Source organism: Oncorhynchus masou, unplaced genomic scaffold (genome assembly GCF_036934945.1).
Source record: "Oncorhynchus masou masou isolate Uvic2021 unplaced genomic scaffold, UVic_Omas_1.1 unplaced_scaffold_1378, whole genome shotgun sequence".
Taxonomy (NCBI): Eukaryota; Metazoa; Chordata; class Actinopteri; order Salmoniformes; family Salmonidae; genus Oncorhynchus; species Oncorhynchus masou.
The window spans coordinates 41,288-57,763 of record NW_027003691.1 but is presented as its reverse complement, the minus strand read 5'-3'; the positions used below and the strand labels follow the sequence as shown (position 1 = coordinate 57,763).

Genomic DNA, 16,476 nt, shown 5'->3' with positions numbered 1-16,476 from the left:
TCCTACCTTCCCTTTTCCCTCTCTCTCTCTCTCTCCTCCCTGTCCCTCCCTACCTCCCTCTCCCTCTCTCTCTCTCTCTCTCTCTCCCTGGTCCCTCCCTCTCTCTCTCTCTCTCTTCCGGTCCCTCCCTACCTCCCTCTTCTCTCTCTCTCTCTCCCTCCCTCCCTACCTCCCTCTTCTCTCTCTCTCTCTCTCCCGGTCCCTCCCCTGGTCACCCCTCCTCCCTCCCTTTCTCTCTCTCTCTCTCCCGGTCCCTCCCTACCTCCCTCTTCTCTCTCTCTCTCTCCCCGGTCCCTCCCTACCTCCCTCTTCTCTCTCTCTCTCTCTCCCCGGTCCCTCCCTACCTCCCTCTTCTCTCTCTCCCTCCCTCCCCCTACCTCCCTCTTCTGTCTCTCTCTCTCTCTGTCCCTCCCTCCCTACCTCCCTCTTCCCTCTCTCCTCCCTCCCTCTCCCTCTCTCTCTCTCTCTCTCTCTCTGTCCCTCCCTCCCTACTTCCCTCTTCTCTGTCTCTCTCTCTCTCTCTCTCTCTCTTTGTGTCACTCTTCCTGTCTCCATCTCTCTCCCCTCTGAACTCCCCCATCTCTCTCCTCCCTGCTATGGAGGCAGTAGGTAAGTATGACTTCACTGCCACTGCTGAGGACGAGCTGAGCTTCAGGAAGGGAGACAACATGAAGGTAAAGAGGACAGCAATCCCCTTCCACACTACTAGTGTACCCTAGCAAGGGCACATAGTAAACATAAGTAGACAACCCTTATGTTGGAAGAAATACTCCATGCAACACTGTCTTGCAAACCCATTGTTAGTTGATAGGTGCTGACATGTTGGTCACAGGCCTTTGTTATAGCTTTCAGTAAGCTATGTTGTGAGACGGTCAAATGGCAAACATGTATAAGTCATACGGTATCCACAGCATTTCCTGTTTGCACTCTGTGACTTATGTCAATAGTAGGCTACAGTACTTCTCCATTCTAACCACTTTAAGTGTGTGTGTGTTGTGTGTGTGTGTGTGTGTGTGTGTGTGTGTGTGTGTATGTCCCGCTCCTCTGTTCTCTGTAGATCTTGGGCACCAATGATGACTGGTTGATGGCTGAGCGACATGGAAAGAAAGGATTCATACCACGTAACTACATCACCTACCCAGACATTCAAGACAATCTACCCAGGTCATACTTATTACCCAAGACAATCACCTACCCAGGTCATACTTACCCAAGACAATCACCTACCCAGGTCATACCTATTACCCAAGACAATCACCTACCCAGGTCATACTTATTACCCAAGACAATCACCTCCCCAGGTCATACTCATATTACCCAAGACAATCACCTACCCAGGTCATACTTATTACCCAAGACAATCACCTTCATACTTATTACCCAAGACAATCACCTACCCAGGTCATACTTATTACCCAAGACAATCACCTACCCAGGTCATACTTAAGACAATCACCTTCCCAGGTCATACTTATTACCCAAGACAATCACCTACCCAGGTCATACTTATTACCCAAGACAATCACCTACCCAGGTCATACTTATTACCCAAGACAATCACCTTCCCACCCAGACAATCACCTCATCATACTTATTACTTATTACCCAAGACAATCACCTACCCAGGTCATACTTATTACCCAAGACAATCACCTACCGAGGTCATACTTATTACCCAAGACAATCACCTACCCAGGTCATACTTATTACCCAAGACAATCACCTTCCCAGGTCATACTTATTACCCAAGACATACACCTACACTTATTACCCAAGACAATCACCTACCCAGGTCATACTTATTACCCAAGACAATCATACCCAGGTCATACTTATTACCAAGACAATCACCATACTTATTACCCAAGACAATCACCTACCCAGGTCCTTATTACCCAAGACAATCACCTACCCAGTCATACTTATTACCCAAGACAATCACCTTACCCAGGTCATACTTATTACCCAAGACAATCACCTACCCAGGTCATACTTATTACCCAAGACAATCACCTACAGGTCATACTTATTACCCAGACAATCACCTATCCAGGTCATACTTATTACCCAAGACAATCACCTACCCAGGTCATACTTATTACCCAAGACAATCACCTACCAAGACATACACAGGTCATACTTATTACCCAAGACAATCACCTACCCAGGTCATACTTATTACCCAAGACAATCACCTACCCAGGTCATACTTATTACCCAAGACAATCACCTACCCAGGTCATACTTACTTCATACTTATTACCCAAGACAACACCTACCGAGGTCATACTTATTATTCATACCCCCAAGACAATCACCTACCCCAGGTCAAGACAATCACCCCAGGTACCCAGGTCATACTTATTACCCAAGACAATACACCCCAAGACCCAGGTCATACTTATTACCCAAGACAATCACCTACCCAGGTCATACTTATTACCCAAGACAATCACACCTACCCAGGTCATACTTATTACCCAAGACAATCACCTACCAGGTCATACTTATTACCCAAGACAATCACCTCCCAGGTCATACTTATTACCCAAGACAATCACCCCAAGACAATCACCTTCCCAGGTCATACTTATTACCCAAGACAATACACTACCCAGGTCATACTTATTACCCAAGACATCACCTACCCCGAGGTCATACTTATTACCCAAGACAATACACACCTACCCAAGTCATACTTATTACCCAAGACAATCACCTACCCAGGTCATACTTATTACCCAAGACAATCACCTTCCCACCCAGGTCATACTTATTACCCAAGACAATCACCTACCCAGGTCATACTTATTACCCAAGACAATCAAGCAGTACTGTGTGTCAGTGTGTGTCGGCTATTTAATGTCTGTGTGTAAGCAGGTGTGAACACAATCCGATGTTATGAAAAATACTAAATACTATTTTGTTTACTGCTCTCCCTCTCCCCCCACCCCTTCTCACCCACTCTCTCTCCCCTCTCTCTACTCCTCCCTCCCCTCTCCCCATCTGTAGTTGGTACCAGGAGAGTGCTAGTCGAGGTGAGGCCCAGGAGTCTCTCATGACCCAGCCTATAGGATCCTTTCTGATCAGGGGCAGCCAGAGCTCCCCAGGAGATTTCTCCATATCCGTTAGGTCAGTGTGTGTGTGTCTTTACATTAAAAGATAGATTAATGTACACGACAACATCATTGACATATTTGCCTCCTATTTGCATCATATCACTATACCTACCTATCTACCTACCTACCTATCTACCTATCTACCTATCTACCTACCTACCAACCTCTCCTCTCCCAGACACGAGGCAGACGTGCAGCACTTCAAGGTGCTGGCAGACACCAGAGGGCAGTATTACCTCTGGTCTGAGAAGTTTAGCTCCTTCAACGAGCTGGTGAACTATTACATGAACAACTCTGTCTCTAAACACAGCCGCATTTATCTGCTGGACACAGAAACACAGGTACCAGTTAGAAGTAATTATAAAGGGTTTATAAGGGGTTTATGAAGGGCTTATATGTAGTTAATAAAGGAGCTGGTGGAGAACTATATGAACAACTCTGTCTCTAAACAGCATCTATCTGCTGGACACAGAAACACAGGCAGGAGTAGGACTATGGAGGATCCCTGTTCACTAAATGATGGTGTAGGGTACTTCAAGCTTGATCAGGATCTAAAACGGTTCATTATCGGTTTATCCAATCTGAAAGAAAAGTTCTGAGAGTGCTCTCTGTCTCTAATTCCACTTTTCTTCCGAGGAGAAGGGATTTGGCCAGACCAGGACATCAGCCCCATCCTCTCAGCCCCAGCCTCACCTGCCCCTGCCCAGCATACCCCAGCCTCACCTGCCCCCCAGCCCCCATCCTCACCTCTCCTGCCCCTGCCCCAGCCTCACCTGCCCCCAGCATGCCCCAGCCTACCCCAGCCTCACCTGCCCCAGCCCCAGCCTCACCTGCCCCTGCCCAGCATACCCCAGCCTCACCATCTCCTGCCCCGTGTACCCCAGCCTCAACAACCCCTGCCCCGCACCCTATACCCCCACCACAGGTAGTATACTCTCTACAACCAAATCCCTTGTGTGTGTGTGTGTGTGTGTGTGTGTGTGTGTGTGTGTGTGTGTGTGTGTGTGTGTGTGTGTGTGTGTGTGTGTGTGTGTGTGTGTGTGTGTGTGTGTGTGTGTGTGTGTGTGTGTGTGTGTGTATGTGTGCATGTGCGTGTGTATGTGTGCATGTGCGTGCGTGTATGTACCTCCATACATGTGTGTGTATGTATAGAATGAAGCTACGTGTCTAATCAACCCCTGTGTGTGTACCTGTGTTAAAGCGTGCGGCCGTGACCACGGGGGGCGGTGGTCTGATGCAGGTGAGAGCTCAGTATGACTTCAACGCCGAGGAGAAGGACGAGCTGAGCTTTAAGGCCGGGGACATCATCGAGGTGCTGGAGTGTTCCGACATGTCATGGTGGAAAGGGAGACTGAGGGGACAAGCGGGAGTGTTCCCTTCCAACTACACCAACCCTGTATGAGAGAGAGAACATGGCTAGCATCTAGAGCTAAATAAGTATCTTCATTCATTATAGCAGATGTTCTTATCCAGAGCAACTTAAAGGAGCAATTAGGGTTAAGTGCCTTGCTCAAAGGAATATTGACAGATTTTTCACTCAGGGATTCAAATCAATGACCTTTCGGGTTACTGACCCAACAGTCTTAACCTCTAGGGTTCCTGCCTCCCTAACAATAACAACTATATTTCTGAGAGAGAGAGAGAGAGAGAGAGAGAGAGAGAGAGAGAGAGAGAGAGAGAGAGAGAGAAGAGAACATAATGATTAGCATTAAATATATATATTGTAACTTTCTTTCTGGTTTATTATCAATGTACTTTACCATACCGTAGGCTTATGTCAGGATAACACAACTATTTACAACTTCAGAACCCAATTATTACAGTATGATTATCAAATAAATGCATTTTCTGTAAGCCCCTGTATAAATGTTAATCAATGTTGCAACATAGCTACCACTCATTTAGAGTTTGACTTGTGTGAGAGCAATAGCCTTGGATCAACTAACTGTGGAATCACACCAATTCCAGGAAGAGACACAAATATCTGGGTTGTTCGAAGTCCAACAATAATCACAGTCTGACAGTCACGTGCATGATAGCCACATACGCGTTGGGCGCTTCCATATGGTGATTTCCGTCATATAATAAGGTATTTATCGTCCCGCCCCTATGGCAGGTAATGCCGCTTTCACGACAACTGGGAACTGGGTAAATAATGCGCTTTTGAATGGTCATCCAACTCGGAATTCAAGTAGCTCTAGGATGCCCGAGTTTCTGACTTGGAATTCAGATTTGGATGACACAGACGGAGCTCGTTTTTTTCCCCGAGTTCCCAGTTGTATTGAACGCACTGAAGTCGGAGACTTCCGAGTTCCAAGTTCCCAGTTTTCTGAACGCAGCATTTGAGGTTAGCTGTCAAAGTCAAACGTCACACAGGTAGCCTAGGTAGGTAGGTAGGTAACCGTGTATCTTCCGGATCCTTTTAAAATCAGCGGTTGTGCGACTTTACCCATAGGCTTCAGTCTAGCGGTGACACAGCGGTGTCCAGCCATGGCCGAGTCCCAGCTAACATGCATGGAGGACGGCCACATCAAAGAGAACGTCCCGGAGTCCAAACCGGAGTTTTACTACAGCGAAGAACAACGCGCGGCGGTTGAACAACTGCTCAAAAACGGTGACGGCGCTTTCAAAATGCGACTGAAAGAGGACAAAGTGAAAGACTTTCTCTCGGCCCGTGATATTAAAACGATAAGGAACACTTTCAAAGAATATGACACTGAAGATGAAGAGAAGTGCGGAGAATTAAAGGCGAAACCCGAAGATTCCAAAGCGAACTCGGGGCACCATTCGACGTACTGGCCGCAGATGTCGGATACAGAGGTGCCGCCGTTGGATCTCGGTTGGCCCGACGGGGGTTTGTTCAAGGGAGTCACACGCGTGGCGGTTCACACGCACCCGCCAAAAGAGAACGGACCGCACATCAAGGAGGTCATTCGTAGGCTGATCCAAGAAGCTACCAAGGTGAACTGTGGGTATATACTGTTCAGTAATGATGTAACGACATAGTGATGAACTGAATAACGCAGGACTAATGACTGTGTTGTATTGGTTTATTATTGGGATAGTGATAGCCCCGGCCGAAGTATCTCAAATGTGAGGTAAGAATCTAACTCATGAAGCCATTTTTTTTTTCATGGGAAAGTAATCTATATAGTACTTTATCAGAGAACTTCAAATGCGTCTAGGGAGGTTAGCGGAGAGGCGGTGATTGAATGGATGGATTGCCCGAATAAAGGACTGATTATTAGAGGCGTGTCTCAGCGGAGTGAAACATGAAGGGTGTGTGTGTGTGTGTGTGTGTGTGTGTGTGTGTGTGTGTGTGTGTGTGTGTGTGTGTGTGCGTGCGTGTGTGCGTCAGTGCATCAGCAGGGGCATTGGAAGTGAGTGTTTAAACTTGTCATCAACTAGATTCAACCGCGGGACGATATTTTCTGTTGAGAGGATTGTCGAGAGGCCTGAACATAATTACAAATAATTTGCAAATAATTTGCAAATTGACCGCAAGAAGTCCAAACAGATATATTTTTTGACTAAAACATAATCATTTCAAACCTTGCTTACCTTTATATACGATCACGTATATCACATATATGATCACGATTCCTGTTATGCGTGGGAATTCTTGGGAACATATTTCTTAAATTTAAATCACTTGGAGCTGATTTCCTGGTGTTTTTACAGTATTTTACGTCCAACAATGAACCTTTTATTTTGTTATTATTATTATTTCCAGTAAACTTGGTGGATCATACACGCAAACTTGGGGGATCATCCACGTAAACTTGGGGGATCATCCACGTAAACTTGGGGGATCATCCACGTAAACTTGGGGGATCATCCACGTAAACTTGGGGGATCATCCACGGGCCATGATTCCTGTCTGATGACGTATATCATTGTTGAATGCCCTCATTGAACGAACAGCTGATTTCCCTATTACACAGGAAACATTCTGTCATGTCAATTAAAGTTAGGCTAGCTTTCATGATTAGGCTATTCAGAGAACACATATACAAAGACACACACACACACACGGTCTGTACTTTCCACCCTTTGTGGATGCGTACAACCTCCCCTTAAAACAGCACACAGGAGAGATAAAGGGGGTTCTATTCCATTGTAATGAATGAACAAATCCCTCAGCATGTTGGCAGCACATAACATGGTGAACTGGAGTCAGAGCTGCTTAGTTTAGTTGCCTTTAGCGAAGTTTGTTTATCGTGTTACTAGAGACTGAGTCATTTTGGACCCACCCATCTTGACCCAGTCAGTCAACCAGTCAGCCAGTGAGTCATCCAGTCAGAGCCACCCAATCAGCAAGTCAGTCAGTCAGTTAGTCAGGCAGTCAGTTAGTCAGGCAGTCAAACCATGACACATTTCCTCCCTTTGTACAACTGGGTCTTAGAACAACACACAATCACATCAAGGTTAAATAAAACATGTGAAAAATGATTGTTTCAATACAGTATATTGTTACAGAAGTATGCTGATATGTTAAACCTGGGCCTATGTCATATACAGTATGTTACATATATGACAGTGTGTTAATGAGAGGGCACAGGGCGGCAGGTAGCCTCTACAATGTCATGTACATGTGCTATTCACTGTCTGTTTATACCTACAGGGGATTCCCCCTGGCTAGTTTACCGCTCTGGGCTGAAGTTTCCTCTCGGTACAGATCTAGGATCAGCTTCCCCTCCCCCGATCCTAACCTTAACCATTAGTGGGAGAAATGTCAAACTGACCCAAGTAGTGGCAACTTCACCCTACTTGTAGTTCACCGACCTGTCAAGTGAGTGAATGAGAACATGTGAAAGTCATTTCTCAGGTGTGTTTGTGCCAAACAGGATTTCATGGAACACCGCAGCCTGAAGCTTTGAAGCAGTTTGTTTAATGTTAGGAGAAATGGAGAGAATGTGGTTGTAAATACACACCACCCACACATCAAATCAAATAGTTTGTCACATGCGCCGAATACAGCAGGTGTAGACCTTACTGTGAAACGCTTACTGACAAGCCCTTAACCAACAATGCAGTTGTAGAAAGAGTTAAAAAATAAAAAAGTGAAACAATTTCTAAAATAAAGAACACAAGAAAATGACATAACAATAACAAGGGGTTAATGTAAATAGTCCGGTGGCCATTTGATTCATTGTTCATCAGTCTTATGTCTTGGGGGTAGAAGCTGTTAAGGAGCCTTTTGGACCTAGACATGGTGCTCCGGTACCGCTTACCGTGTGGTAGCAGAGAGAACAGTCTATGACTTGGGTGATTGGAGCCTTTGACAATTTTTTGGGGCTTTCCTCTGACACCGCCTGGTATGGAGGTGCTGGATGTCAGGAAGCTTTGCCCCAGTGATGTACTTGTTCATACTCAATAACCTCTGTAGTGTCTTACGGTCAGATGCCGAGCAGTTGCCATACCAGGCAGTGATGCAACCGGCCAGGATGCTCTCGATGATGCAGCTGTAGAACTTTTTGAGGATCTGGGGACCCATGTCAAATCCTTTCAGTCCATGGTTGGGGGGGGGGGGGGTTGTCATGTCCTCTTCACGACTGTCTTGGTATGTTTGGACCATGATTGTTCGTTGGTGATGTGGACACCAAGGAACTTGAAACTCTCGACTCGCTCCACTTCAGCCCTGTCGATGTTAATGGGGGCCTGTTCGGCCCTCCTTTTCCACAAACACACACAGTCTTGGACAGCCAACCTTGTGGGGACACACAATTCAGTCCCATTCAAAATCCTATTTTCCCTAACCCCTAACCCTAACCTGTACTCTTTCCCTAACCGAAAACCTGACCCTAACCTAACCCTAGCTCCTAACTCTAACCCTTAACGTAATTCTAACCCTAACGCTAAACCTAACCCTAACCCGTACTCTTACCCTAACCGAAAACCTGACCCTAACCTAACCCTAGCTCCTAACTCTAATCCTTAACGTAATTCTAACCCTAAACCTAACCCTGACCCGTACTCCTACCCTAACACTAAACCTGACCCTAAACCTAGCTCTTAACTCTAACCCTTAACGTAATTCAAACCCTAACACTATTTCTAACCTATTCTTGTGGAGACTTCTGGTCCCCTCATGTATAGTTAAACACGTCCACACACACACACACACACACACACACACACACACACATACATACATACATACATACATACATACATACATACATACATACATACATACATACATATATACACACACACACACTCAGTAGTGATACAGGGACCTACATAATCAGGTGTGGTGTGTTTATCTTAGCATACTGTGGTTGTCTTGATCTACATACAGTACAATAGATTACTGTGTAATCCACATCACAACATTTACATGGATGGCATTAACAATGAGTGCATTTTGTTGTGGCAACTGTTAGATGGAAGACATTGTGGTGTTGTAGGTTTTAACTTGAATTATTTCATACTGTTACTTGTTGTTTCTCTTTGCCCGTACTCATAAAGTGTATGTGTTAGAGTAGGAGTGCTGATCTAGGATCAGGTCTCCCCGGTCCATTATGATCTAAAAGGCCACGCTGGTCAACACTCCTACTGTACGAGGCTCTGTGAACACAACACAGGCCCCGTTGTTACAACACAGAACACTTCACTCAGCATGTTTCCTCTGGAGAATGTAATGTCAGCATACAGCCTTTTCCTTGTCTGAATGAGAACATTCATGTGAATGAAGAAACCTTTTCCTCCTCCACCCTTTCCCATTGCTGAGGTCATCTCCAGAATAAAGCTTGTGTAGACATGCTGGTTGAGCCTTGTTCCCATTGCTGAGGTGGTCTCCAGAATAAAGCTTGTGTAGACATGCTGGTTGAGCCTTGTTCACATTGCTGAGGTGGTCTCCAGAATAAAGCTTGTGTAGGCATGCTGGTTGAGCCTTGTTCCCATTGCTGAGGTGGTCTCCAGAATAAAGCTTGTGTAGGCATGCTGGTTGAGCCTTGTTCCCATTGACATTCTGAAGTGACTCAAATCCTCTTTTTTTTTTTGCATGTCCGATTCCAATCTGTTATTTTTCATGCCGTCCAAACCGCCAAAAGCCACATGGAATCGGATATTTTAAGCCACGTTTCAAACCACCTTGGTAGGCCCTTTCAGACCACCTTGGTAGGCCCTTTCAGACCACCTTGGTAGGCCCTTTCAGACCACCTTGGTAGGCCCTTTCAGACCACCTTGGTAGGCCCTTTCAGACCACCTTGGTAGGCCCTTTCAGACCACCTTGGTAGGCCCTTTCAGACCACCTTGGTAGGCCCTTTCAGACCACCTTGGTAGGCCCTTTCAGACCACCTTGGTAGGCCCTTTCAGACCACCTTGGTAGGCCCTTTCAGACCACCTTGGTAGGCCCTTTCAAACCACCTTGGTAGGCCCTTTCAGACCACCTTGGTAGGCCCTTTCAGACCACCTTGGTAGGCCCTTTCAGACCACCTTGGTAGGCCCTTTCAGACCACCTTGGTAGGCCCTTTCAAACCACCTTGGTAGGCCCTTTCAAACCACCTTGGTAGGCCACCACCTTGGTAGGCCCTTTCAGACCACCTTGGTAGGCCCTTTCAGACCACCTTGGTAGGCCCTTTCAGACCACCTTGGTAGGCCCTTTCAGACCACCTTGGTAGGCCCTTTCAAACCATCTTGGTAGGCCCTTTCAAACCACCTTGGTAGGCCCTTTCAGACCACCTTGGTAGGCCCTTTCAGACCACCTTGGTAGGCCCTTTCAGACCACCTTGGTAGGCCCTTTCAAACCACCTTGGTAGGCCCTTTCAGACCACCTTGGTAGGCCCTTTCAAAAAAGGACTTGCTTCGAAAGTTGGATCGTCTTGTCCTTTTGAGGGTTCAATAATAAACAAAAGAGTGTTCAAACACTATGATCTGGAACATTTCAGAGCAACAGGGAAACATCCACAGCATTATTGTCACCTGGGCCTACACCACTGCGCACACACCCGTCGTTACTATGACAACTAGCATAGCCATGTCAGCTGTCAGCTGTCTGAACACACACCAATCCGATTTGGTCACTTGTAACTTGCTGTTTGGACAGTCAGTATTCCAGAACTGATTTGAAAAACAACTGATTTGAGCATTAAGGCCTGCAGTGTGAACAAGGCTTAAGTTTCACATTCTGTCACTGGAAGTGAATGTGTCTTTCTTATCTTACTGCCAGTAGAGTTTATTTTGCCCATATCGTTTTGTGTACAAGGAATTCCTATATCTCAGGAACAATATAAACGTCCACTCCTTGTTGTGATGCAGACTGAAAAGGCAGTGTTATGTTGTGGACACATTCAAGTCAGTGTATCTGTCTCAACCTGCTCCAGAGAGTTCTAGGTATTCATACTCTTTCAATAATTCCCCATATCAAACAGAAAGTAAAAGCTAAGCAGGACAGAACCAGTTCTGAGGAAAGATAATAGCTGAGATTCCACTTTCTAGTTCCTTCCTCAAGTGTTTTATGTGGTGTTCCACCCCTCCCCACATACCTGTCTCTGTCTCCGCTTTGTCTCTGCCAGCCTGGCAGCTTCGGGGCAACTAGGAGACGTGTTGGGGCAACTAGGAGACGTGTTGGGGCAACTAGGAGACGTGTTGGGGCAACTAGGAGACGTGTTGGGGCAACTAGGAGACGTGTTGGGGCAGCTAGGAGACGTGTTGAGGCAGCTAGGAGACGTGTTGGGGCAACTAGGGGACGTGTTGGGGCAACTAGGAGACATGTTGGGGCAACTAGGAGACGTGTTGGGGCAACTAGGAGACATGTTGGGGCAACTAGGAGACGTGTTGGGGCAACTAGGAGACGTGTTGGGGCAACTAGGAGACGTGTTGGGGCAACTAGGAGACGTGTTGGGGCAGCTAGGAGACGTGTTGAGGCAGCTAGGAGACGTGTTGGGGCAACTAGGGGACGTGTTGGGGCAACTAGGAGACATGTTGGGGCAACTAGGAGACGTGTTGGGGCAGTGTTGGGGCAACTAGGAGACGTGTTGGGGCAACTAGGAGACGTGTTGGGTCAGTGTTGGGGCAACTAGGAGACGTGTTGGGGCAGCTAGGAGACGTGTTGAGGCAGCTAGGAGACGTGTTGGGGCAACTAGGGGACGTGTTGGGGCAACTAGGAGACGTGTTGGGGCAACTAGGAGACGTGTTGGGGCAGCTAGGAGACGTGTTGGGGCAGCTAGGAGACGTGTTGGGCAACTAGGGGACGTGTTGGGGCAACTAGGAGACGTGTTGGGGCAACTAGGAGACGTGTTGGGGCAGTGTTGGGGCAACTAGGAGACGTGTTGGGGCAACTAGGAGACGTGTTGGGGCAACTAGGAGACGTGTTGGGGCAAATAGGAGACGTGTTGGGTCAGTGTTGGGGCAACTAGGAGACGTGTTGGGGCAACTAGGAGACGTGTTGGGTCAGTGTTGGGGCAACTAGGAGACGTGTTGGGGCAACTAGGAGACGTGTTGGGGCAGCTAGGAGACGTGTTGGGGCAGCTAGGAGACGTGTTGGGGCAACTAGGAGACGTGTTGGGGCAACTAGGAGACGTGTTGGGTCAGCTACAGGGATTTTTCTTCCATTGAAATGCGTAGGCGGCCGCCTAAGCTTTTTTTCAGGCCCCTATGTCCAAACAATGTAAAAAATATATACAAATAGATCGGGGATGAAAAAATATATACATATCAAAAAAATATGTATAATTTTAGGGATGAAAAAACACTTTCAGTGTAAATTTAAACCACTAAAACCAGATATAAAGTATGGAGTAAAGATAATGGACATAGTATCATCTCTGAGAACTAACAATCACCAACATTAAAGCTCAGGAAGAAAGTTGAAAGGTCCCAAAACAATGAATTTAGCAGTATTTATTTAGTTATGATGTTTGAGAAAAAGAGCACAGCCTAAGCCATGGCACAATGCCTAGAACTGCAGGAAACTAGATTTAAAACGGCAACATTGTCTCTCAGCTCAGTTGTAAAATGTGCAGAATTGCAGGAATTGGCATAAAGTTTGAAGAATGTCAGTGTTTATAAGATGTCACTGTTTATAAGATGTCAGTGTTTATAACATAACCCAGGTTGAGTGTATAAGCCTAAGTGTTCTCTCTAGGCCCAGCTTGTGCTTTCAGCCTGACAGTCAGTGATTGTTGTATGGTCTTTTGTCAGGGAGGTATTTCATTGTTTTATTGACTTTCAAGTGATATGATTCACAACTATTGATCTTAATCACTTTTTATTTCCATGTATTGTTCTAGCTATATTTCATATACATTGTGTATATTGTATGTTTTTTTCATTTAGTTGTTGATCATTAAATATAGTTTGATTTGAATGTATTGGCTGTGTTTCTCCCTTCTCCCAGGTGTTTAAATAAAGTTTGATTGTATTTGATTACCCCGGCCTTTATGTGTGTTTAAATAAAGTTTGATTGTATTTGATTACCCCGGCCTCTATGTGTGTTTAAATACAGTTTGATTGTATTTGATTACCCCGGCCTCTATGTGTGTTTAAATTGACTGTATTACATTTTTAAATAAAGTTTGATTGTCTTTGTATCTTTCAGGTGTTAGCTATAGTCATGGACCTGCTGACAGACATCCAGATACTGCAGGACCTGCTGGACGCAGCGTCGCGGCGCTCCGTGGCCGTCTACATCCTGTTGGATGTCAGCGGGGTTCCACACTTCCTGGATATGTGCTGCAGGCTGCAGGTCGGAGCTCAGCACCTGCGGGTAAGAGACGGTCCCTCATCCTGAAGCAGAGGAGCATTGAAGGCCTTAGGCTACTCACTTATGTGTTGTACAAGGGCCCTGTGTCGTGTGATCATGTCACATGCCTGGGGGACCAGTGAGGAAAAACTGTAAGTCTCTTTGGATAAGAGCGTCTGCTAAATAAATGAAATGTCAAGTGATTTTTGGCATTTTAAATTGAAAAGACTTCTATGTTAATGGTAGTTTGGACATGGGAGGTTTAACACCCATGAGTTGATGTCTTTCTGTGTGTATGGAGAATCTTGCTGGTCTGCGTGCGTTTTGTTGATGACTGTGTCAGGTTACCATAACCCTTTATGTAACTGTGTGTTGTATCTTTCAGAACATCAGGACTCGTACAGTTCAGGGGACAGGGTTGGGTCTGTCCTTCGGTAGACTCCTTGGATCTTTGTGTAGTAAATACATGCTGGTGGATGGGGACAAAGTCATGTTCGGCTCCTACAGGTGAGAGAAAGTAGCTATATGCTTCTCTCTCTTTCTCTCTTTCTCTCTCTTCTCTCTCTCTCTTCTCTTTCTCTCTTCTCTCTCTCTTCTCTCTCTCTTTCTCTCTCCTCTCTCTCTCTTCTCTCTCTTATCTCTCTCCCTCTTTCTCTCTTTCTCTCTCTTTCTCTCTCCTCTCTCTCTCTTTCTCTCTCTTATCTCTTTCTCTCTCCTCTATTTCTCTCTCTCTCCTCTCTCCTCTCTCTCCCTCTCTCTCTCTCTCTCTCTCTCTCTCTCTCTCTCTCTCTCTCTGTGTGTGTGTGTGTGTTACTGTGTGTTTATTTCCAGGACATAACACATATCTGTTCTTTCTCTCCTAGCTTCTCTTGCTGTGTGTGTTTCACTGTGTCTTTATTGAAGACCTAAACATCGTTCTTGTGATCTTCTTCTCCTCTAGCTTCTCATGGAGTTCGTCTCGGATGGACCGCAACATGATCACGGTCATGACTGGCCAGGTGATCGACTTCTTCGACCGCGACTTCTGCGAGCTCTACGCCGTGTCCGAAAAACTGGACCTCTACAAGGAGTTCAACCTCAGGCCACCTCCCAACATGGCCGCCGCCGCGCGGCTCAAAGTGGAGCCTGTAAAACCCCAGTTACGAGCCGCCACATCCAGATTCCAGGTCAGTCTAGGCAACTCGCGTGGAGGTGATCTCCAGGTGCCTGCACATAAATACCACAACCCCAAATACTCCTTGGTGTACGGGAATAGTGTTCCTGGACTGATGGGGTCCTTGCAGGATCTACCAGGCATAGAAAAGACAGCTATAACTGCAGGTCCTGAGGGACTAATGCAGGTGAACAGCGAGTGGTTGGATCAACTCACCCCGCTACCACCCGACGGAGGGAAGGTAGGGCTGAAAACAAAAACCAACTGCATTTTGGAGAAGAAATCCCGCTCTTCTTTTAAGAAACTCTTCAAGGGGAAATCGACAGCCAATCAGAGCGTGGACACCGGGGATGATAGCCCGGCAACCAGTCCAATCTCCTCCCCAACATCGTTGGGAACCAATAGTATGGAGGAGATGAATAACCTTGATGTCATGGTGAAACAACCAATGAAGAGTAAGAAGTTTAAAATGAGCCTGAAGAGTGCTTCTCAACAGACTGTCAACACACAAGACAATGACAGTAAGTTGTTTTTCTTGTCTCATTATTCTAGCTCAGTTTGATCCTCTCCCTCTCGGCGTTATGTCGATACCTGTATCTCTGTTTATCTCTCTCAGGTCATTTAACCATTGTACTATTTTACTCCCTCCTCTTTCTTTCTTTCTTTCTTTCTCTTTCTTTCTTTCTTTCTTTCTTTCTTTCTTTCTTTCTTTCTTTCTTTCTTGCAGGCTTGAAGAGCCGCAGGCCATCAACAAAGAACAAATGTAGTCCATCCTGATTCAAAACCTGAGTCACACCGGATTCAAACCACCCCACTCAACTGGTTCTCTGTGGGATTCCATAATACCTTTGGGATCTGGTGCAATAATTACTATAATGTGTCAATTCTACTTGCTCTGTACAGAGATATTCTACGGAGAAACTTTTCCTCTTTTGAGGAAAAGAGCATCCATGTTGGAAGTAACGTCTTCGTCGTCGCAATAGTGTAACGTGGACGTGGCGGTTTCATCACTATGGATTCCAGGTTGAAGAAGCGCTGTCACAGAGCACCAAGTCTGTGATTCTTATTTGACCATGTAAAGAATAACATCATGTTGCCTTGTGAAGTCTTGTATGTAATTTATGTGTAATTAATTCATGTGTGTGTTTCATGCTGTGACCAATGTATGTCAATGATAAGGGGGTTGTGAAATGGATCTGAATGGGTATTTGAGTGTGTGTTCATTCAGTACATTAAAAACAATCATGTTTTTCTGAGTTTTCTAGTCGTGCAACATTTGTGGCCTGACTCGCCAGTGGTAGTTATGTGTGATGAGGTTTAAGGATTCTGTGATCATGCCTTTGTCTTCAGTGAAGGCACTGTAGTCAGTGATGATTCTGGTCTGCCATCTAGTGGCTGTAGACCTGATTGAGCAGAATAGATTCAATAGCTGTAACACTTGTTCTGACGCTCTGACGTGTGTGTGGGAGGTGGACTCGTTGAGCACTGTGTTGCTGATGGGACCAAGCATTGTC

General features: G+C 46.0%; 2 protein-coding genes across 3 annotated transcripts; both read left to right on the top strand.

The window, feature by feature from the left end:
- Window positions 1–2,862: 2,862 nt before the first annotated feature.
- Window positions 2,863–4,521, top strand: LOC135530551 (GRB2-related adapter protein-like). The gene is made up of 5 exons (XM_064958851.1): window positions 2,863–2,882; window positions 3,013–3,132; window positions 3,298–3,460; window positions 3,756–4,073; window positions 4,321–4,521. The coding sequence occupies exons 1-5, from the start codon at window positions 2,863–2,865 to the stop codon at window positions 4,519–4,521; spliced, it is 822 nt and encodes a 273-aa protein (XP_064814923.1).
- On the top strand, window positions 3,006–16,218 carry LOC135530554 (protein FAM83F-like). Of its 2 annotated transcripts, XM_064958854.1 has the most exons (7): window positions 3,006–3,132; window positions 3,298–3,460; window positions 4,321–6,080; window positions 13,666–13,833; window positions 14,195–14,316; window positions 14,750–15,483; window positions 15,690–16,218. In XM_064958854.1, exons 3-7 carry the CDS (start codon window positions 5,610–5,612, stop codon window positions 15,737–15,739), a joined length of 1,545 nt encoding a protein of 514 aa, XP_064814926.1. In that variant the 5' UTR covers window positions 3,006–3,132; window positions 3,298–3,460; window positions 4,321–5,609; the 3' UTR covers window positions 15,740–16,218. The 2 variants fall into 2 exon arrangements, with proteins under 2 accessions (XP_064814926.1, XP_064814925.1); XM_064958853.1 differs by lacking the exons at window positions 3,006–3,132; window positions 3,298–3,460 and adding an exon at window positions 3,944–4,044.
- The last annotated feature ends 258 nt before the right edge of the window (window positions 16,219–16,476 follow it).